The sequence below is a fragment of the Ailuropoda melanoleuca genome, chromosome 16 (genome assembly GCF_002007445.2).
Source record: "Ailuropoda melanoleuca isolate Jingjing chromosome 16, ASM200744v2, whole genome shotgun sequence".
Taxonomy (NCBI): domain Eukaryota; kingdom Metazoa; phylum Chordata; class Mammalia; order Carnivora; family Ursidae; genus Ailuropoda; species Ailuropoda melanoleuca.
The window spans coordinates 57678623-57702122 of NC_048233.1; the positions used below are offsets into that span (position 1 = coordinate 57678623).

Here is a 23500-nt window from a genome sequence, read left to right on the forward strand (position 1 = left end):
AAGGCCACTGCCAAACCATTTGATATACACTTATACCTTTTAATGTAAGATATTTAATGTAGATTATATAGAATCTATATTATATGTAATTTATATATATATAGGCAGTCCCTGACTTGTGATTAACTTGCAGTTTAACTTACAGTTTTTCTGCTTCATGGTTGTGCAAAAGTGATAAGCATTCAGGAGAAACCGTACTTTGAATTTTGGTCTTTTCTGGGCTAGTGATCTGCATACCATATGCTTATGATTCTGGGCAGTGGCAGCCGCAGCTCCCAGGCAGACAGCCACACAATCACGAGGGCAAAGATCCGATATACTTAGAATCATCCTGTACCCATATAACCATTCTGTTTTTCGCTTTGAGTAGAGTATTCAGAAAATCACATGAGATCACCAGAACTTTATTATAAAATAGGCTTTGTGTTAGATGACTTTGCCCAACTGTTAGTGTTCTGAGCACATTTAAAATAGGCTAGGCTAAGCTATGATGTAGGTTAGGTGTACTACATGCATTATTGACTAACAATATTTTCAAATTACAATAGATTTATTGCGACATATCATCATAATTTGAGGAAGACATGTATGAACATATATCTACATAAAACAGCAAACTGCCCCCAAACCTTAAAAGGTTAATAGTTAACAATGAACCAACACATAATAGATAAAAGCAGATAAATGCAAACTACACTTAGCAATCAACTCCTTCTTGGGATCCAGTCATAAAGAGAAAGAATAAGGCTATTGGTTACTGACTAATACAGTTAACTAAATTGTCATGGTTAGAGAATAGATCGCCCAGAAGGTATATAGCTCAAACAAGAAAACATGAAAACAGAGAGGCAAACATCGGCAATACTTATTAGAGAACTTTTAATGGAAGAATTGACTCTGGCTCAGGATATCCCCCTGCCTCAGCACCATATGTCTATGGGCCCATTGAGGTATCACAGCCTAGCGCTACTAACCTTTCAAATTGTACAACTCACTTACCTTGCCTTGATTTTAGGCTTGACAGAAATGTTTGCATTAGAATCCAATTTCTAGTGTGTGTATTTTGGGAAATGTATGTACTTATTATATGCCATAACTGCCAGTACCCAAAGCAGTACTATTTTCTATGATATAAGAATAATTTCATTTAGTATTGTATTGGTATCATTTTTCCCCAGGCTTATTGAGATATTGACATATAATTTATGTAAGTTTAAGGTATGATGTATACATTGTGAAATGATTACCACAATCAGGTTAGTTAACCCTCAAGCCTTTAGATAATTACTTCTTTGTGTGTGTGGTGATAATTTTTAAGATCTCTCTTAACTTTCAAAAATACAATACAGTGTTGTTAATTATAGTCCATGCTGTACATTAGGTCCCCAGCAACCTCCATACTATTTTCATAGTGGCTATGCCCGTTTACATTCCCACCGACAGTTCACAAGTATTCCTCTTCCTCCACAACCTTGCCAACATTTATTATTTCTTGTTTTTTTGATAATAGCCATTCTAACAGGTATGAAGTGATATCTCATTGTGGTTTCAGCTTCCCTAATGATTAGTGATGTTGGGCATCTTTTCATGTACTCGGCCATTTGTATGTCTTCAGAAAATGTCTATTCAAGTCCTTTATCCAGTTTTTAATCAAAAATTATTTTTTTTGCTATTGAATTATAGGAGTTGCTTATACATTTTGAATATTAACTCCTTATAGATCGTTAGCAAATATTTTCTTCCATTCTATAGGTTTCCTTTTTTTGCTGATTGTTTCTTGGCTGTTGAGAAGGTTTTTAGTTTGACTTAGTCTTACTTGTTTATTTTTACTATTGTTGCTGGCACTTTTTGTGATTTTTTTTTTTGTCATATCCAAAAAAAATGTTGGCAAGACGAAAGTCAAGGAGCATCTTCTGTGTGTTTTCTTCTAGTAGTTTTATACTTGTGAGTCTTCTATTTACACCTTTAATCCACTTCGAGTTAATTTTTGAGAGTGGTATAAGAAAGGGGTCTAATTTCCCTCTTCTATATCTGGTTATCCAGTTTCCCCAACACTGTATTGGTATTATTATATATCCTGAGAACTTGGTTGCCATGACTCCACCTATGAAAAATGTTCTGCTTCCTTCTGTCAATGTCAGATTTCTGAGACTGTAGCTAAAAATCAATCTATTACCTCAGGGTGCCTCTTAGGAATCAGTAGGCCAGCTTTTCTCTGGTATAAAGTTCACTATTATTTCTGTAGTACTTAGCACCATTCACTATTTTGCCTCTAAATAGCTTTCTTGTATTAAGTAGTATACACAGGAAATAATCGGAAGTTTTTGTACACCCAGAAGATGGACTGGAAATTGGAGAGGATAAATGATAAGTCAGTGAAGAATCCCATGACTAAATACAGTCTTTTGGATAACACTGGATGACAATTAGGATATTAGCAGGAACTGGTATTTATCAAGTTATTCTATGTGCCTAGAGGCTGTGTTAAACTTTGTGTGGGTTGACTCCTCTCAGCAGCACTGTGAGGCCAGGGCTACTATCAAATACAGATTAGGTGAAAGAGGATCAGACATGTGAAGTAAATTGTCTGTGGTCTAGCCACTTCTTCCCTGTAGGGGCCTAAACCAGTACTTGAACCAGATCTGTCTCCTAAAAACACAGAGCTCTTGACCATTTATAGACATTGGGGCCATCCTAAAAATTAATGACACACAAAATTTCCAACTGTGGAAATCAGAGCTAAAAGTGTTGGTAGAAAAGGAATATTGTTAGTTTGTCTTCAGACCTGTGTAAGAGATAATATTTTTACTTGATAAGCAGACAAAATTTTATGTGTAGATAAATAAATGACGAAAGAGGAGAAGGATAATTTACTAGGCAACTCTAAGTGGATTTTTTAAAAAAATTCCACAGTTCCAAGTTCTTATTTCTATCACAAGTAACTTGTCACATTTAGGTTCACCTGTAATATTAAATGGTATGTCCTTTCTGTCCTAGTATATGCAAATTTCATAAAGAGTTTCCATTTATTTTTTTAAGATTTTATTTATTGGAGAAAGAGAGCAAATGAGAGGGGGGAGAGGGAAAAAGAGAAGCAGAGTCCCCACTAAGCAGGGAGCCCAACTTGGGTCTCTATCCCAGGACCCTGAGACCATGGCCTGACTCAAAGGCAGAAACTTAACTAAGCCACCCAGGGCCCCAGGAGTTTCCATTTCTAATAAAAAAATTGATATCCTGGGGCGCCTGGGTGGCTCAGTCCTTAAGCATCTGCCTTCGGCTCAGGCGTGATCCCAGAGTCCTGGGATCGAGCCCCACATCAGGCTCCTCCGCTGGGAGACTGCTTCTTCCTCTCCCACTCCCCCTGCTTGTGTTCCCTCTCTTGCCGGCTGTCTCTCTCTGTCAAATAAATAAATAAAATCTTAAAAAAAAAAAGAAAGAAAGAAATTGATATCCTGGGGCTAACCCGTTTCCCGGTTAGCAAGGCCTAGGCTTCTGGCCTACCTGCTCCAGAACCAGGTGACCACAAATAAGATTTACCAGAGAAGACCTCTTGCCTCCTTTCTGAAGCCCCATGGAAACAATCCTCTGTACATCATACCCATTTTTGTATATTCCTTAGTGTCAATTCAGAGTATTCACTAGTTTGTTTTTTTCTTGGGAATGAGAGGCAAGTTTTGTGACGTTTAGCTTGTTTTGTTTCAAACCACATTATTGACTTCTGATTGACGCACAAAAAGCTGCACTTAATGTATACAACTTGATGAATTTGGAGATATGAATACACCTGTGAAACCATCACCACAATCAATGCCATCAACATATCCACCACCTCTACAGTTATCTTCCTGTCCCCTTATTTTTTTTTTCTTTTGTAGCAAGTCGAATGGTGTTGACCCCAGGCTGGGGGGAGGGGAAAAGAAAAGGTGTTTGTCAAAAGGGTACAAAACTTCAGTTATGCAAGTTGATTAAGTTCTGGAGATATAGTTATGGTATAGTTAACAACACTGTATTATGTACTTAAAATTTTGCTAACAAGGTAGATTTTTATGCTGCATTTGTATGTTTGGATCAAGAGGCTTTGTTGCAATTCCATTGTTCCAGTTACCCTGACCAAACTCCTTATGTCTCCTTGATGGTCTTACTTTCCATATAGATTAGTTAACTCATCCTGTGACTCTGTCTTCAAAATCTATGCATAACCCAACTGCTTCTTATCGCCTTCAGTGTTAATACTTTGGTCTAAAAGACCATCACCTTCCTCCTCCCCAGAAAATTGAAATACCTTCTAATTAGTGTCGGCTATTGTCTTTACTCCCTCCTCCCACCCCTCACACATTCTCTTCCTGACAGAACAGCTACAACAATTATTTTACAAGTTAAATCAGATAATGCCACTCCTCTGCTCAAAAACCTCAAAAGGCTTTTATCTCATACAGACCTTACCTAAAATGAGCTGCCACGCCCAGTTACCACCCCAGATTTCAGCTCCTACTGTTGATCTCATAGGACACAGTACCTCCTGGTGGTTCCTCCCACCTCCGGGCTATTGTATTGTTGTGGCTTCTGTCTGGAACACTAATGCCCCAGACATGTGCATGGCTTATTGCCTCACCTCCTTCAGGACTTTGTGCAACATCAGTTCCTCAGTGGAATGCTGAGTGGGCCTTACCTGGCCAACATACTTAAAATTGCATGCCTCTGTCCCATCCCAGGGCACGTATTTTTCTTTATAGGACTTATCTGATATACTATCTTCTGTTACTTTCAGTTATTTACACTACATGGGAGAAAAAAGTTTGCTTTGTTTTTCTATTTTCATCACTACCCTCAGTGCCTAGAACAGTGCCTGATTAAATGGTAGGTTCTCAAAAATATTGCTGATGAAATGAACTACACAGTAATGTGTCCTTAAAAAGTGGTACTACCAGAAGTTTATGTAGTACTATTAATTTCTCTGATGTTAATTGTAACAGTAATCTGAGCTCCTTAGCTAGCAGTCTGTGCTTTTGTTATATGTGTTCTGAACATAAGCATTAGGCAAGTCCATGACTACTGTGTATGTGTTTGTATGTATATACAAATGCATGATTCCCTAGTATAAAGCAGAGCACTAATTGCCTCCCACACTAAAGACTGATAGTCTTCTTGTCTTAAAGCCAGATTAGTAACTGTGGGGAGATTCACATGATTCTTCTGGGATAAAGGTCCAGATGTTCCCCTTAATTTATTAGAAGCTTCCCTCATAACACAGCTCTTAGTCTCCTGGATGTGGTAGATGATTAAATATCAAAGGAATATAGTTTACTTCCATTTTCTTAGGAAATTCTGTCTCAAATTAATTCCAAATTATTGACAGAGAATGTAATTCAATCTTCTTTGTTACAAACCAAAAATTGCTGCTCCTATTTATCATTTTATTCTAAATAACATCCTAGAAAAGCCCAATCTTAGCAACCACCCCATTCAGTTCTGCAAATAAATAGAGAAAGTTAGCAGTTCTGTAAAAAAAAAATGTGCAGTGGAGTGACCTTCCTTTATTAGGGCATGTGCCCATTCATTCATTCATTCATCATAACATCGTAGTGGATCTCCTTTGCAATAGACACTGAGATAGGTGAGAAATTACATGAAGAAAACAGAAAAGAACATTAGATTCAGAATTAGAAGAATCAACTCAGACTGGGGCATATAAGAGCAATGTGATCTTGGCAAGTTTTTCATATTTTTAAATGATGAAAATGAAGATGATAATACACGTTTCACAAACTTAGATTTGTGTGTGAGTACTGAAAGAATTATTGAATTGCAAAATCATTTGTAAAATGCGTTATAAAATATAAGCTTTCTCATTATCATGTTATAATAAAAAGCTGTATGTTCTTATATAAAATAAAATATGATCATAAATTACTTCATAATTTAATAAGAAGGAAGTATATAGGAAAGAAAGAGATTTAGAGAAAGAGAATGTGACTGCAAGGGATCTCTTCTCAACACAAAAAATTCAGCAGGAAAAGGATATATAAATGTTAATAATAAAAAGCAACATCTGCTTTTCCCTAAAGAGATGGAAATACAATATGCGGGTCCTCAGCCGAAAGTTTAATTTCAATGCAAGCAAATTCCATACTCTTATCAACAGAGTAGCATTTGAGCAATGTCTTGAAATAGAAGTAGCTCACTAGCCAGTCATTTGTCGCCTCTTATAAGATGGCTTAGGAGATGATTATTGCACTAATATTGTGTGGCAGTCAACTACCTGAGCTTTAGAGTCAGATTACTTTTTTTTCATATATTAGTTATGAATTTCCTTAGCTGCAGGATTTTGAGTATATTCCTTAATTCCCCTCTTCCTCAGTTTCCTCATTTATAAATTTGAGATAATAGTACTGACTCAGAAGGCTAGTATGAGGATTAAGATAAGTGCTTAGCATACCAAGCTCCCATTCAATGTTAGTTGTTATTTTACTTATTAATGCTGTTATTATTGTAAGTGAGGCAGCGTAAAAATTACTGTTGCCAAAAATGGATTTTTAGGAATACCATGCAGCAAAATGAGGTGACCCCTTAGTATGATAAGTGAGAATAGTAAGTTTCTTTTTGTTTTTGTCTACTTCTCTATGTTAGTGTCTCCCCTTCCAATGGCCCTTGCTGCCTGGTGCTCAGAGATTTTGGCTCTTCCTTTCTTTAGGACTCCCGGATTCAGGAATCATGGAACATAAGAAATAAGTTAAATAAGTGATAAACTGATTAAAGTCATATTAATAATAATGAGTTTTTCTCCATTTTTAACAGAAGATGTTCAGTGACTATAATAAGAAGCAAAAAATAAACACTTTATCTGGGTATTCTAATAACCTCCCAAGCCAAAAATCATGCTTTATAAATACAGACCCATCATCATCATCATCATCATCAAGCTATTTAACACTGTATACCTAATTATAAGTCATATCCACTTATTACTGGTTTTAATCCCAATAGTTTTACAAGTTAAATAAGTATTACCTTTTATTTTATACGTAATCTTTGTATCCTTTTTATAAATTCTAGGCAGATTTGTAAGTATGTCATTGGGGGGGAAGGAAAGGAAAAAAACAGCTGTAGATGGTCACACCTACCTGTGGTATTCAGATGATGAGTAGTCCATCTAGTTATCAGTCTATAGAAATCCCTGTATTTTATATTATTTCCAATCTCATTATCATCAGTCCATAAAAATGGCCAGAGTCCACTCTTTTTCTAGTCCTCATCCTTTTCCCTCCCAAAATCTGAGTTTTTCAAGCTCTGTGCGTTTCTTCTTTGCTCCCAGAACGACTCTGACAGAGTCTGTTGCAAGTTGCTGGAACAAGGTTCATCTGAAGCTCAGAATGTCTAAAAATATTTTAGGGTCTCAGAAGGACAAGCAGATGAGTTAGGCAGGCAGTCCACGATATCCCAAAAGGAATGGTAAATGGAACATAACCTCAACTTCAGGAAAAGTGTGATGAGTTAGAGAATTAGAGAGTAGGCACTGACTTTTCAGTTCCACTTGACCTTTGACAAGTGATAACCAAGTTTCAATTTTAATACATGTCCCCAATTTTTCCAGAGAAGTTACAAACCAAATATTTTTATAGTATCTCAGTTTTGAATGTTGGCAAAGCCGTCAAATCCTTTTAAAAAAATGCTAGGTGAGCCTAATAAAAGGACCCCAAACCAGACTTGTTCCTTGTTAATAAACCTGAAATCTCTGCTTTGTAAGCTTCAGAATTTTGAGAGGGGACAAGATAAACAAAACTTAGTCCTGTTAATATTGACTGTCTTTCATCAAGTGGCTGATGAGTTACACCAATATTTTGTCTCTTTATTCTGTTTTACTAAAGGCCTATCATCTCTATTAGGGGCAGGGGTGAGAACAGAAAGGGTGAATAGAGAATAAAATTATCTCCTGCTACTAACAAATGAGGGACCTATGGTTCAAGTATTTATTCTAGATGGGGTCACCATAGGTTCTCGTTTGCCAGAGACAGTCCTTATTTATAACTGTTATCCCATCCAATGTAATCATTAATAATGACTCCTTTCATACTCAAAAGTATACCAGTTGCGGAAATAAATTTTATGGTGGCATTAGTGTTAGTTACAAGTGTCATAGCTATTGACAGACCAAAATTACATGGATGCAGGGACACAAGTAAATAATTGCTAAGTGCTATCTGAGATAAAATCATCATAGTGTCCAGACTCAAAGCCAGATTAGCTGACTCTAAATTCAGAACTCTTTCCACAATCCAGGCGTTTTAAAGTTATGTTAAACATCAGAGACCTATTTCATAAATAACAGAACTAAGGCTAAGGAGAAACAAAATATACTCAGGCATATTCTTTAGAAAGTAACAGAGCACAAATTTTAACTGAGATCTTCTGAGGTCAGGGCTGCATACTTTCCTAACCGTCTCCCTGTTTGGAAACCAAATACCAGGCATTATGCTAAACATAACAGTCATTACACTAAAGGTACAATTTGGTGATTCATCTGTTAAGAGAAATAGAAACCTGAGAATAGGATTAATTGTTAGGGACATGACTAACTGGCACAAAAGAATCAGAACAATTCATGATTCTATATAATTAAGTGCTAAATTATTTAGTAAGGATGAACAAGTTGAGAAGAGACTTCATGTGGGCTGGTATATTCAAAGAAGAGGTGCCATATCAACTGGGCCTGGGAGAACTTGGATGGTGAACAGCAGATGGAGAGCATTCCCCAAAAAGGAAACAAAGAGAAGTATTTTGGGCTGTTTTTGTGAGGCAGATCAAGGAATATATTTTGACCCAAACAGAGCTTATCCTAGGAAGTCCAGAGAAATCTGGTGGATAAATTAGGTTGGGCCAGATTATGAGAATGTCTTTAATGTTTAATTTCATTTTATCCATACATAACTTTACATAAATGCATACATGTGGTTATTCACATGCGTTTAAATGTATAGTTGTTTTTCTTTTTTTTTTCCTTTTTTGGCTTCCCTATCTCCCTCTCTCCTTCCATACAGTTGTATTAACCTACCTACCCAGTACGTAGCTTTCTATATATTTTCTCCCTGTCCAATTAATCAGATAGATACCTTAGTAGGATAAATCATAATTTACCATATTGCTGGTTATGAGTTTTGTTCCAGTGTTTTGCTATCAAGACCAATGATGCAATAAGCACCCTGACATGTGGGTCATTATTTATGTCTGCTTTGTTTGAATGAGATAGACTTCTAAGAGATGGATTATTGGTTAAAATAGGCTGTAACGCTTCACAGTTTCAAAGCAATGTATGAAAGAATGCTCTTCCCAACATCCCTTATAAAAATAGATATCATGGCTCCTTTCCATATTTGCTAATGTGAAGAGCTTAAAAATATACCTTGCTATTTTAACTTATAGTTCCCTGACTACCAGAGAAAATATTTTTTTCATATTAAATTATTTATGATTTTTTTTAGATTAGAATCTTACAATGTGGTCTGTAAATACTCTGCATTATTTTTTTCTGTTTTGCTTTACTTTTCCTTCTTTTTGTTCTTTTTATCAATCAGGGTTCAACCAGCAAAGCAGAATGAGATATACTTCAAGTATTATGGAATAGGGATTTATTATAGGAATGAGAACTTACCTAATTATAGGAGTTTTCAGAGAATAGTACTAAAAGGGATGTTGGGGAATAAGAGAAGAGCCACTAACCAGTTCTCCTGAAGCACTTGGTATGGCAAAGAAATCACAGTTTGTCAGGGAATCTGGAGAGGGACCATGGTGGAGCATTGGTGGAGCCCCCTATGGAAAGACTATGGCCTCTGCACCTGCTTACCGCATGGCATTGCCATGAAGAAAAAAAGAACTGAACATGGTACTGGGAAAAACAGGGGCTAGCTAGACCTCTGTCTGCACCTGTGTCATTCTCTCATTGCTTGAAAACAAAGTGACCTTCAGACTGCAGTGGCTACTGCTTTCCTTTAGGTTTACTAGTCTTGCACAAATGTCTTTTTGATCAGCTTTAACCTGGAAGTGTATTGGGAAGGCAGTTCTGGAAAACATAGTTGTAGTTTAGTGAAGACACAAAAGGGAAATAACAAAGCACATGATTGATTTTTCTGAATGTCCACGAAGTACAAAGATAATGTATGAAGATCGTACAAACTTCAGTTAAATGAAGTTCATTGATTGTAGTAAGTCAATCTAGATCTTTGTTATTTGGCCCATTCTACTGTTTAAATTTTTTAAGAAGTATATATTATCTTTCATTACAATTTCAATTTTGTTGATTTGATCGTCTAATTGTTTTGCTTTTGTGTTAAAGGCTGCGCAGTTTGGTGCATAAAATATATGACTTATATCTTATTTATAAATTACACCTTTATCTTTAGGTAATGTGCCTCTTCGACATTTTAGTCCTAATGTGAAATTCCATCTTGACTGATATCACTATTGCCAGACTTATTTACTTTCTTATTTGCATTTACCTGGAATCACTATGACCACCCTTTATTACTTTGCATTAAACATTTATTTCTCATAGAGTACATATCTTGATTTAATCCAGTTTGTCACTGTCTCTTGTGGGGAAAAAGGAGTGCTGATTTTCTTTTTCAATTTTAAATCTGTGCTACTATTGGATTAAAATAGCATAATAACATTCTCTACCCAGATTATTTTTAAATATTAGTTATCATTTTGTATTTTTTACACTTATTTTTCTAACATAAGTAATATGTATTTGGTGGTTAAAGTGACTGCTTGACTTACTGTCCAAAACAGGACACTTCTTAAAGTTTGAGCTATTCATAATTATGCTGCAACAAAAAGCAACCCAGAACATAATATCACTCTAGGAATAAATGGAGAATAAGGTTAAAATATCAGTAAGCAAATGAAAAAAAAATTACTTCACTCATATCTTCTTTATGTAGACTTTGTTGTGTTTTGAATTTTATTACCATAGATCTAACTATGCATATATTTTTTGCAAAGATGGATCTCACACTGACATATTCTTTTGCGATTTGTTATTAATAAACAACATCTCAGGAAATAAATATTCATGCACACTATCTTTTTAAAGCATTTCTTAATATTACATTTTTAATGTCTTTGGAAGAATGCCAAGCCAGCAGACACATTCTTTGCTCCAGCTGGACTGGTTATGTTTAAATAGAGACCGCAGTGTGTTCACAACCAGTCACTCCAGCTTCACAGGGGCCACGCATATATTTTCTCTAGAAAGAAAACAGGTAACTGCAGAAGCTACTTCATTTCCACCTCTAACTGGCAAACACCCCAACAACTGTTACAGCGCAGGCCCAGACCAGTCGATAGAAGCATCAAGCTATCAGAATAGACGCTAGCATAGACAACTACTACCTCCACACCCAGAACTCTCATGGGAAATTTGGCTCAAAAGCATGGAAATTCATCAAATGTGGTACAGTGGTCAATATGACCAGAGTATCAGTTTAAGAGCTTATGAAGATGAACAAATGTAGAAAATAAATCAATAATTATTACAATCCTAGATTTTCAAAACAACAGAACAGAACCAATCTTTATGAAATTATCTACCTGGAATAAATAAAATTTCAAAACAATATAAAATATATTTCAATATAAAAAGCCACCGTCTTGCATGCAAATTTTGAAAGGTAATTAATACACTGGACTTATATTTGAATGTCTTATTATTACACTCTTTTGACAAACAGGGGAAACATTTCTACTTACTTTCAAAAGCATGTATGTGTGTGTGTATATATATATATATATATATATATATAAAATGCATAATACAAGCATGATAAAAATGCCATGAAATGATGTTAGTCATATTCTATAAGAAATATAGGAGATTAAATTCATATCTAAATGGCTGTATAGTGGGTGGATGTGGAAAGAGGAAGGCGTCATCTTAGAAATGACATTGCTCTGGGGTCTTAAACAATGACTAGGAGTTGGGAAAACTTGACTAGGATAGGAGTTTTAGAATGAGCATTCCAAATGCAGAAAACAGGAGCAGCAAAAGCAGAGAGGTTTATGAGGAAGAAAACCATTGTAGGACCAAAACTGAGCGTAAGAGAGTTTTAGAAACAAGATTAGAAAGTGCTGAGAGCAGATCAAGGAGCTCCATGAATGGCAGAACAATGAACATGGACTCCATTCTAGAGGTAACTTGAAATAATGGCCAGTTTTTCAGCAGAGACGTAAAATATGTTTATTCCATCATTACCTACTTTGTTCCACACATCTGCCTTCTCTTAATGCTGTCTTCTTAAACATCTCCTTAAAAAAATCGTTGTATGTTCCTGTCTCTTCAAAATACTGTGTAACAAAACCACCTCAGGCTGGATTCAGATTAGGTAGAAGCTGCTGATTTTCCTCCAATGCTTTCTCTTAGTCACATACATCCATTAGGAACGTCACTTCTGGGTGCTTCCCTGAGCATCTAGCCTGGCTCTCAGCAGGACTAACCTGTTGTTATACAGTCACATGTGACCAGGAACCCTAGGCTTTGAGGAAGCAATTGTTAAATTGTACTCCACCCTTCCATTTATCACAGCACTTGGTTTTTTGAAGAGCTTGTGTGTGCCTTTAACAAATGATGGATAGCAACTAGAACCAAGAAAGTAGTTAATATATTAAATATAAGTATATATAAAATATGTAAATGATTTAATATAATTTTCCTTGGTTTTGAATAAGGAAGACAACTACTCAGGTCACTAAAGCAACATTTTTCTTGAAGTCATTTTAAAACTTAAATTAATTGCTTTCTTTACTTATTCATTAGTAAGTATTCATTCAGTTTGTGTGACAGGTCTCTGAAGAAACAGAAACACTCAGTCTTCTCTCAAGAAGATCAGAGTCGAGGAGGGAGGGAGTTAAGATGGCGGAGTAGTAGGGGACCCCTTTTTCAGCCGGTCCCCTGAGTTGAGCTGGACAGGTACCAGACCAGCAGGAACATCCACGGAATCAGCCTGAGACGCAGGAAGATACATCTGGATCTCTACAAATGAACATCCCCAGTGCTGAGTATTTATGTACGAAGCAGGGAGCTGTGAAACCGCACGATATCGGAAGATAAACGGAAGGGGGAGGGGGCCACTGTGTCCGGGCGCCGGGAAGCAGTAGCCACCTGCACGGGGGAGTGGGTGGACCTCGGACCCGCACCCTTGAGAGAGCAGACTGAGACCGTGAGCCAGGGATGCGTGCCACCAAGCATCTCACGTGGCTCCGGAAATCCGGTGTGCTCACTGGATCCAAACTGAGACCGGGAGCTCTGGGAGCGCGCGCGGGGAGGCTGGCAGCTGGCGGGCCACCTGCACGGGGGAGAGGGCGGACTCGTGGACAGCACCCGCGAGACAGCAGACTGAGACCGGGAGCTCCGGGAGCGTGCGCAGGGTGGCTGGCAGCTGGCGGCTGGTGGGGTTAGAAACACAAAGGACAGAGACACGCTGCCCCTAGAAGTGAGGGCTGGGACTCCGGGTGTGGGGCGAACAGCCCGAACGCTACAGGGTTGAGCAGCACCAACAGAAACAGAGTTAAAGTGGCCAGAACATCAGTGGAGAACGGGCTGCAATCTCTGTTCTGTGACAGAGGCTGAATTTCGGCCGCTGCTGATCTGACTCTTAGAAGAGGCACAACAGACTGCCAGGGAAAGCCGCCAGAGAACAAAAGACTGGAAATACGGGCTCACAGTGTGCCCATCCCCATCCCCCCTCGCAGGGGACATGGAGACTCTAACCAAACAAGTTTTCCTGAGTATTGGTGCGGCAGGCCCCTCCCCCAGAAGGCAGGCTGAAAAATCAAGAAGCCCACAACCCGGGGCGCCTGAGTGGTGCAGTCATTAAGCGCCTGTCTTCGGATTAGGGCATGATAACAGCGTTCCGGAAAGGAGTCCCTCATCGGGCTTCTCCGCTGGGAGCCTGCTTCTTCTTTTCGCACTCCCCTGCTTGGGTTCCCTTTCTTGCTGACTGTCTGTCTCTCTCTCTCAAATAAATAAATAAAATCTTTAAAGAAGAAGCCCACATCCCTAAGATCTCTATAAAACAAGGGCGCACGGCCTGGGTCCCAGTCAATAATTTGGCCTTTAGACAACCCCGCAATCTCTCCTCATCAGAATGACGAGAAGGAGAAGTCCCCCCCAGCAAAGAAAAGATAATGAGACTGTGGCCTCTGCCACAGAAATAATATATATGGATGTATCCAAATTATCTGAAATGGAATTCAGAGCAACAATGGTCAAGATGATGAGTAGACTTGAAAAAAGTATTAACAAAAATGTTACTGAGAATATAGAATCCCTAAGGGCAGAAATGAGAGTGAATCTGACAGAAATTAAAAATTCTATGAGCCAAATGCAGTCAAAACTAGAGGCTCTGACGGCCAGGGTCACCGAGGCAGAGGAACGCGTTAGCGAATTGGAGGATGGGTTAGTAGAAGAAAAAACGAAAATAGAAGCTGGTCTTAAAAAAATCCACGCCCACGAATGTAGATTACGGGAGATTACTGACTCTATGAAACGATCCAATGTCAGAATCATCGGCATCCCTGAAGGGGTGGAGAAAAACAGAGGTCTAGAAGAGATATTTGAACAAATTGTAGCTGAAAACTTCCCTAATCTAGCAAGGGAAACAAGCATTCGTGTCCAAGAGGCAGAGAGGACCCCATCCAAGCTCAACCAGGACAAACCTACGCCACGGCATGTCATAGTGCAATTCGCAAATATTAGATCCAAGGATACAGTATTGAAAGCGGCCAGGGCAAAGAAATTTCTCACGTACCAAGGCAAAGGTATCAGGATTACGTCAGACCTGTCTACAGAGACCTGGAATGAGAGAAAGGCTTGGGGGGGCATTTTTAAAGCTCTTTCAGAGAAAAACATGCAGCCAAGGATCCTTTATCCAGCAAAGCTGTCATTCAGAATTGATGGAGAAATAAAGACGTTCCAAAATCGCCAATCATTAACCAATTTCGTAACCACGAAACCAGCCCTACAGGAGATATTAAGGGGGGCTCTATAAAGGTAAAAAGGCCCCAAGAGTGATACAGAGCAGCAAGTCACAACCGATACAAAGACTTTAAAGAGAAATGGCATCATTAAAATCATATCTGTCAATAATCTCTATCAATCTAAATGGCTTAAACTCTCCCATAAAACGCCACAGGGTTGCAGATTGGATAAAAAGACATGACCCATCCATTTGCTGTCTACAAGAGACTCATTTTGAACCCAAAGATGCATTCAGACTTAGAGTAAGGGGATGGAGTACCATCTTCCACGCAAATGGACCTCAAAAGAAAGCTGGAGTAGCAATTCTCATATCAGATAGACTGGATTTTAAACTAGAGGCCATAGAGAGAGATACAGAAGGGCACTATATTATTCTTAAAGGAAGTATTCAACAAGTGGATATGACAATTATTAATATATATGCCCCCAACAGGGGAGCAGCAAGATACACAAGCCAACTCTTAACCAAAATAAAGAGACATATAGATAAGAACACAGTAATAGTAGGGGACCTCAACACCCCACTATCAGAAATAGACAGAACACCCTGGCAAAAACTAAGCAAAGAATCAAAGGCTTTGAATGCCATACTCGACGAGTTGGACCTCATAGATATATATAGAACACTACACCCCAGAACCAAAGAATACTCATTCTATTCAAATGCCCATGGAACATTCTCAAGAATAGATCATGCTCTGGGACACAAAACAGGTCTCAGCCAATACCAAAAGATTGAAATTATCCCCTGCATATTCTCAGACCACAACGCTCTGAAATTGGAACTCAACCACAAGGAAAAACCTGGAAGAAACTCAAACACTTGGAGGCTAAGAACCATCCTGCTCAAGAATGACTCGATAAACCAGGAAATCAAAAAACAAATTAAACAATTTATGGAGACCAACGAGAATGAATACACAACGGTCCAAAACCTATGGGATACTGCAAAGGCAGTCCTAAGGGGGAAATACATAGCCATCCAAGCCTCACTCAAAAGAATAGAAAAATCTAAAATGCAGTTTCTATATTCTCACCTCAAGAAACTGGAACAGCAACAGAGGGACAGGCCTAACCCACTGACAAGGAAGGAGTTGACCAAGATTAGAGCAGAAATCAATGAATTAGAGACCAGAACCACAGTAGAGCAGATCAACAGGACTAGAAGCTGGTTCTTTGAGAGAATCCATAAAATTGATAGACCACTGGCAAAACTTGTCCAAAAACAAAGAGAAAGGACTGAGATTATTAAAATTATGACTGAAAAGGGAGAGGTCACGACCAGCACCATTGAAATTGCAAGGATTATTAGAAACTTTTATCAACAGCTATATGCCAAAAAACTAAACAATCTGGAAGAGATGGAGGCCTTCCTGGAAACCTATAAACTACCAAGACTGAAACAGGAAGAAATAGATTTCTTAAATAGGCCAATTAACTATGAAGAAATTGAGTCAGTGATAAACAACCTTCCAAATAATAAAACTCCAGGCCCAGACGGTTTTCCTGGGGAATTCTACCAAACATTCAAAGAAGAAATAATACCTATTCTCCTAAAGCTATTTCAAAAAATAGAAACAGAAGGAAAGCTACCAAACTCATTCTATGAGGCTAATATTACCTTGATCCCCAAACCAGGCAAAGACCCCCTCAAAAAGGAGAATTACAGACCGATTTCTCTAATGAATATGGATGCCAAAATCCTCAACAAGATCCTTGCTAATAGAATCCAACAGTACATTAAAAGGATTATCCATCATGACCAAGTGGGATTCATACCTGGGATGCAAGCATGGTTCAACACTCGCAAATCAATCAATGTGATACATCATATCAACAAGAAAAGACTCAAGAACCATATGATCCTCTCAATTGATGCAGAAAAAGCATTTGACAAAATACAGCATCCTTTCCTGATTAAAACCCTTCAGAGTGTAGGAATAGAGGGTACATTTCTCAATCTCATAAAAGCCATCTATGAAAAGCCTACTGCAAGCATTATTCTCAATGGGGAAAAGCTGGAAGCCTTTCCCTTAAGATCAGGAACACGACAAGGATGCCCACTCTCGCCACTATTATTCAACATAGTACTAGAAGTCCTTGCAACAGCAATCAGAAGACAAAAAGGGATCAAAGGTATCCAAATCGGCAAAGAAGAAGTCAAACTGTCTCTCTTTGCAGATGACATGATACTCTATATGGAAAACCCAAAGGAATCCACTCCCAAACTATTAGAAGTTATAGAACAATTCAGTAAGGTGGCAGGATACAAAATCAATGCCCAGAAATCAGTTGCATTTCTATACACGAATAACGAGACTGAAGAAAGAGAAATTAGGGAATCCATCCCATTTACAATAACACCAAAAACCATACGTTACCTTGGAATTAACTTAACCAGAGACGTAAAGGACCTATATGCTAGAAACTATAGATCACTTTTGAAAGATATTGAGGAAGACATAAAAAGATGGAAAAATATTCCATGCTCATGGATTGGAAGAATTAACATAGTTAAAATGTCCATACTACCCAGAGCAATCTACACTTTCAATGCTATCCCGATCAAAATACCGAGGACATTTTTCAAAGAACTGGAACAAATAGTCCTTAAATTTGTATGGAACCAGAAAAGGCCCCGAATCTCCAAGGAACTGTTGAAAAGGAAAAACAAAGCTGGGGGCATCACAATGCCGGATTTCGAGCTGTACTACAAAGCTGTGATCACAAAGACAGCATGGTACTGGCACAAAAACAGACACATCGACCAATGGAACAGAATAGAGAACCCAGAAATGGACCCTCGGCTCTTTGGGCAACTAATCTTTGATAAAGCAGGAAAAAACATCCGGTGAAAAAAAGACAGTCTCTTCAATAAATGGTGCTGCGAAAATTGGACAGCTATATGCAAAAGAATGAAACTTGACCACTCTCTCACACCATACACAAAAATAAACTCCAAATGGATGAAAGACCTCGATGTGAGACAGGAATCCATCAAAATTCTAGAGGAGAACATAGGCAACAACCTCTACGACATCGGCCAAAGCAACTTTTTCATGATACAGCTCCAAAGGCAAGAGAAACAAAAGATAAAATGAATTTATGGGACTTCATCAGGATAAAAAGCTTCTGCACATCCAAGGAAACAGTCAAAAAAAGTAAGAGGCAGCCCACAGAATGGGAGAATATATTTGCAAAGGACACTACAGATAAAGGACTGGTATCCAAGATCTACAAAGAACTTCTCAAACTCAATACACGAGAAACAAATAAACAAATCAAAAAATGGGCAGAAGATATGAACAGACACTTTTCCAATGAAGACATACAAATGGCTAACAGACACATGAAAAAATGTTCAAAATCATTAGCCATCAGGGAAATTCAAATCAAAACCACACTGAGATACCACCTTACGCCAGTTAGAATGGCAAAAATAGACAAGGCAAGAAACAACAATTGTTGGAGAGGATGTGGAGAAAGGGGATCCCTCCTACATTGTTGGTGGGAATGCAAGTTGGTACAGCCACTCTGGAAAACAGTGTGGAGGTCCCTTAAAAAGTTAAAAATTGAGCTACCCTATGACCCAGCCATTGCACTACTGGGTGTTTACCCCAAAGATACAGACGTAGTGAAGAGGAGGGCCATACGCACCCCAATGTTCATAGCAGCATTGTCCACAATAGCTAAATCGTAGAAGGAGCCGAGATGCCCTTCAACAGATGACTGGATTAAGAAGCTGTGGTCCATATATACAATGGAATACTACTCAGCTATCAGAAAGAACGAATTCTCAACATTTGTTGCAACATGGACAGCACTGGAGGAGATAATGCTAAGTGAAATAAGTCAAGCAGAGAAAGGCAATTATCACATGATTTCTCTCATCTATGGAACATAAGAACTAGGATGATCGATAGGGGAAGAAAGGGATAAAGAAGGGGGGGGTAATCAGAAGGGGGAATGAAACATGAGAGACTATGGACTATGAGAAACAAACTGAAGACTTCAGAGGGGGAGGGGGGTGGGGGAATGGGATAGACCGGTGATGGGTAGTAAGGAGGGCACGTATTGCATGGTGCACTGGGTGTTATGCGCAACTGATGAAGCATCAAACTTTACATCGGAATCCAGGGATGTACTGTATGGTGATTAACATAATATAATAAAAATCATTAAAAAAAAAAAAGAAGAAGATCAGAGTCTCCCTAGAATAATGTCTCTAGGAGAGCTCTCTCTCCCCTTCTCTCTTCCTTTTTCTGGAAATAAACCCTCTACCAACATGACTTGGCTATTTCATTTTGCCCATTGATATCTTAAATAACTGGATTCTAGAAAGGAAATGACTGCAAAGAGAAATTCATTGTTTCAGTTTCCATTTAGGCCAAGAGATGCAGAACTGGCAATCCCAGTTTCAATTAAGTCATTTATTCAAGACCCAAAGAGGTAACGACAAAACTGTCTCAGTTCCTGTGATAGAGCACAAAACAGGGAAGCTCACAATTGGCTGAGCTGAATGGTCATATTTCAGAGTTCAAAGGAATAAAAAACCTCCCAGTGATGTAAAAGCAGAGTTTCTTACCTCTCTGGGAGGCAAAAGTTAGCATGGGGCCTGATAAATTAATTACCTAAGGAGGACAGGAGACAGGTGGTGAGCTGTGGGAAGGCGAAGGCTGCAGAAACCTGAACAAGGAAACAGAACAAAGAAAGCCAGGGCCCAAGACTGAAGAAGAAAAATTAGATTTGTAGAATGATAGTGGAAGAGTTTAAAAATATATGTATGTAATCGATATAAAATCAGTGTATATCATTTGTAAAAAGTAGAACATGTCAAAAAATGTGGAGGTCTAAAAAAATCAGCCTTAATTCTTTCTTGCAAAATCAGTTATTTTGGACATTTTGGTATGCTTCTTTCCAGTATTTTCTTTTTTTTTTCTTTTTTTGCAAAACATAGTTAAGATCATTATATATGATAATCATGTTCCCTTACTTAACATTACATAAAATATTTTCTCATCTCTAAAATTTGAAGAAAAAAAATTTGAAACCAAAAATAGTAAAAAAAATAAAATAAAATAAAAAAATAAGTTTAGTCTTCCCCGATGAGGCTATTCAATATTTATTCCTAAACTTTCTACAATGGAAATGTCAGATTCAAAAATATTTCTTCTTATCAGATCATAGGAAGATTTATTTTTTTAGGAAGGGCTTTGTTCAAATCCCTCCGTCTGCACTTTCCACTTTCAGAACACACACTCATACACATACAGCTTTTCCTTCTCTTTGCATTGCCTTTCCTGTAAAGCAGATGGTGCTTGAAATTGTCTAGGCCCCTCACAAAAGCTGTTCCTCTAGCAACCTTCCTTAAAAGACGATTTTAAAGCAAGCAAAGATGTTCTTTGGATTCCCTGCTAGCCAATTTGTGAGTCCAGCCTAAAACACTACTAATTAAAAGTAATCAACTTTATGAGAAGATAATTTAATAATTTTACTACAGAGTCTAGGGTGCCATGGTGTTAGAAATACCAAATCATATCTTTTTTTTATAGTTAATTTCTAATGAGGTTCAAACCCTTAACTCATTCCTAGCTCCAGTGCACACATCCTTGCCTCCTGCTGAGTTGTGGTTGGAGAAAATCAGACATCAGCACAAAGAAGAGGTTCTAGGAATTGAAGATGTCCTTATGCCTGGAAGTGTAGAGTAGAACCAGGGGCTTTTAATTCTTTCAACTGTTCCTCCTGTTCATGAATTGAATTAATGCTCATATTTCAAAAATATTTCTGATTCTAATACTAGTAATTTAAAAGGGTTTGAAAAAGAAGATCTGATCCTCAGGGGTTGTAGTTATAATAGTATGTGATATTTATTGAGCTTTACTTTCCTGCCATGAACTAGTCTTTAAATATATGATCTAATGTTATCTTCACCTATAAGATTGGGTAGTATTAAAATCCAATGAATTGGCCTATATCAAAATGACCTATGAGTTGAGCTATATTAGAATTTTAACTACAGATGAACAAAACATAACAAAAACACCCTCAGGAATTCATTCATTGCTTTGGGTTTCAATGCCTTCTTCTATAAAACAGCTATAAAATGAGGATCTGTGGAGATAGTCTCTGAGGTTTGTTCTAGACCTTCAGCTGAATATAAACTCACACTGAGTTAGTTTTTCATAACCAAGTATTTCTTCAGTGCTTGCATCCTGAGCTTTTACTGAATGTTCAACATCTTCCTTCTGGAAAAACCCTTATACTTCATTAAAGAAGGCTGCACATTCTTTGCTATGCCTTTCCCTGAGAGTGGAATCCAATTTCTCTTTTCTCAGTGCCCAGCCACTGAAAACTCAACAGAGATCTAGTCAGAACCACCAGGCTGAGCCTAGCCAACCAATGAAATATCATGAGACATATTAATAATTGTAGTTTAAAGCTTTTAGTTTCAGGGTGGTTATGCAGTCATATTTAACTGGAATGTCTTCTTGTTCAAGCTACGTTCCCTTTACTGCCCTTGTATTATTCACTACAGGTGAAATCAAAGCATGATGGTAGCTCAACCTGTTTGAGGTTTTGAAAACCTCAAAATCACTGCATCTTTCTCTTTTTCATCTGCCTTTACTTGGATTCTTAAACTGATTGAGTTGGCCTCACAAACCTTCAAAATTCAGGAAAGCATAGACTCTTGCTGTGTCTGTTCCATAATGCTGCATCTTCCAGGAAGAACTGAGAGGTTTGAATAAGGCAGCAGAAGAGGAAGGAAAGAGGAGGAGAGAGTGCACTGAAGAATGTGTTGAATTGGCTCCTGCTCCTGTTTTGGCCACCGTGGTTTGGTCCTCCCAAAGTTACTTCACCTCTTTGGGTATCAGGTGTCTTTCTCCGACAACATAAGGCATTGGTTTTTATAGTCTTGGGAATTCTTTGTTGTTCCGGGCCTCAGTTTCTTTTACAATATTAACATAATATTCTATCTACTTTATAAAGCTTTTGTGAGGACTGCATTAAGTATCATGGATAGTGTCTTTTCAGCACCTGTTACTTAGTGGGTAATAAATGGTCCATTGTCACTCGCATATGATTCGAGGTGCTAATAGCTGAAATACAAGAGGATAACTCACATGTAATGTGCTAGACATTTAACATAACTTATCTAATAAAACCATTCTAGTGGCTAAGTGTAAGTTATCCATATTTCCTATATTCGAGTTTAAGAGGGAAAGACAAAAACGTCTCTCCTTCTGCTGTTGCATTCCTCTCAGAGGAGAGATCAGATTTGCCCTTCTGTAAGTGCCAGTATTCGCAGACTAACTTTTAGGACATCAGAACTGTGCCCCGATATAATAACCAGGCTCAAAACTTGAAAAAGAGGTAATTACTTAGTGGCTCCAGAGATTTGCTCGGATTTATTTATAGTCACTAAGAAAAGCCCTCCCCTCCCTTCCTGGGCAAACCCAACGCAACGCCCACCCACACTGCGGCACTGGACGCTCTGGGGATGCGAGGTTAATTCCCCGAGTAGCCGCTAAGGGGAGCTGGACGCTGGACCGCCCTCCGGGGTTGCCATAACAACGGCGGGCGCGCAGCCTTAGGAGCAAAGGGCCGGCTAAAGCAGGTGTTGAATTGCAGCGCGCTCGCGGAGGCTCAGGGATTGTGCGGAGCCCTGGAGCCTCTCAGAGAGTCTGGCTACTATTCCGCCGCCTCCCTCTCGGACAGCTTCCGAACCCAGCGGGGACGCACAGAGTGAAAATGGTCCACCATTCAGGCTCGATTCAGTCCTTTAAACAGCAAAAAGGTCAGTTGGAATCTTGGTCCCCCCTCCCTAAGGGCGTCACGTCCCCCTCTGCATGCCCTTGCAGTTGTGTAGGAGCATCCTTTCCAGGCTAAGGCGACGCAGAGGTGGAGAACTCTGTGAAGTTAAAAAAAAAAAAAAATGTTCTTCTTCTTCTTCTTCTTCTTTTTTTTTAATGTTTCTTTACAATGCATCCAAGATGAGTCTGATTTCTGAGCCTCCGCACGGTCCCAGGAAGAAGCGGAATTCGTCATTTCAGGGACTTTGATTTAGTGTATTAACTCTGCTAAGACTGTTTCATTGCATTGCAGTAAACCAGCACAGTAGGGGCTGCTTCACCGGCCCAATAGGGCTCCGAGGTTTGAAGACAAATATTGGACCATGTTTGCCCCGGTCTGTGATTCAAATGGCCAAGAAGCTTCACATGAACAAATCCCTTATTTGAGATGCCTTTACACAGTCCTAGATAAATGAATTTTTGGAGAGTTCCAGAAGTTGGCCTGTTGAAAGGGCTGTAAAACTTTCTTGGAAAACTAATTTTGCTCATGACCTGTGTTTGTTTCTGGGTTTCAAGCTTTTGTTACTGTTGATAGGTTCCTCTTCTAGGGGCTTTGTATTATCTCTCTTAGCTTTTCCTTCAAGTTTCTCCCTGAATGCAGTGGTATGGGTCTCTATGT

General features: G+C 38.5%; 1 protein-coding gene across 2 annotated transcripts in view; it reads left to right on the plus strand.

Annotated features, from left to right (window-relative positions):
* ANO3 (anoctamin 3) overlaps positions 1 to 23500 on the plus strand; it is a 397040-nt gene that overhangs the window by 119446 nt on the left and 254094 nt on the right. Inside the window, exon 1 of one of the 2 annotated variants that reach the window (XM_019807105.2) lies at positions 22642 to 22826. The exons of the other annotated variant lie outside the window; for it this stretch is intronic. Within the exon in view, the coding sequence (XP_019662664.1) occupies positions 22781 to 22826 (46 nt within the window). The 5' untranslated portion in view covers positions 22642 to 22780. Of the gene's footprint in view, positions 1 to 22641; positions 22827 to 23500 lie in introns of those variants that run through there. 2 annotated transcript variants of the gene reach the window in all.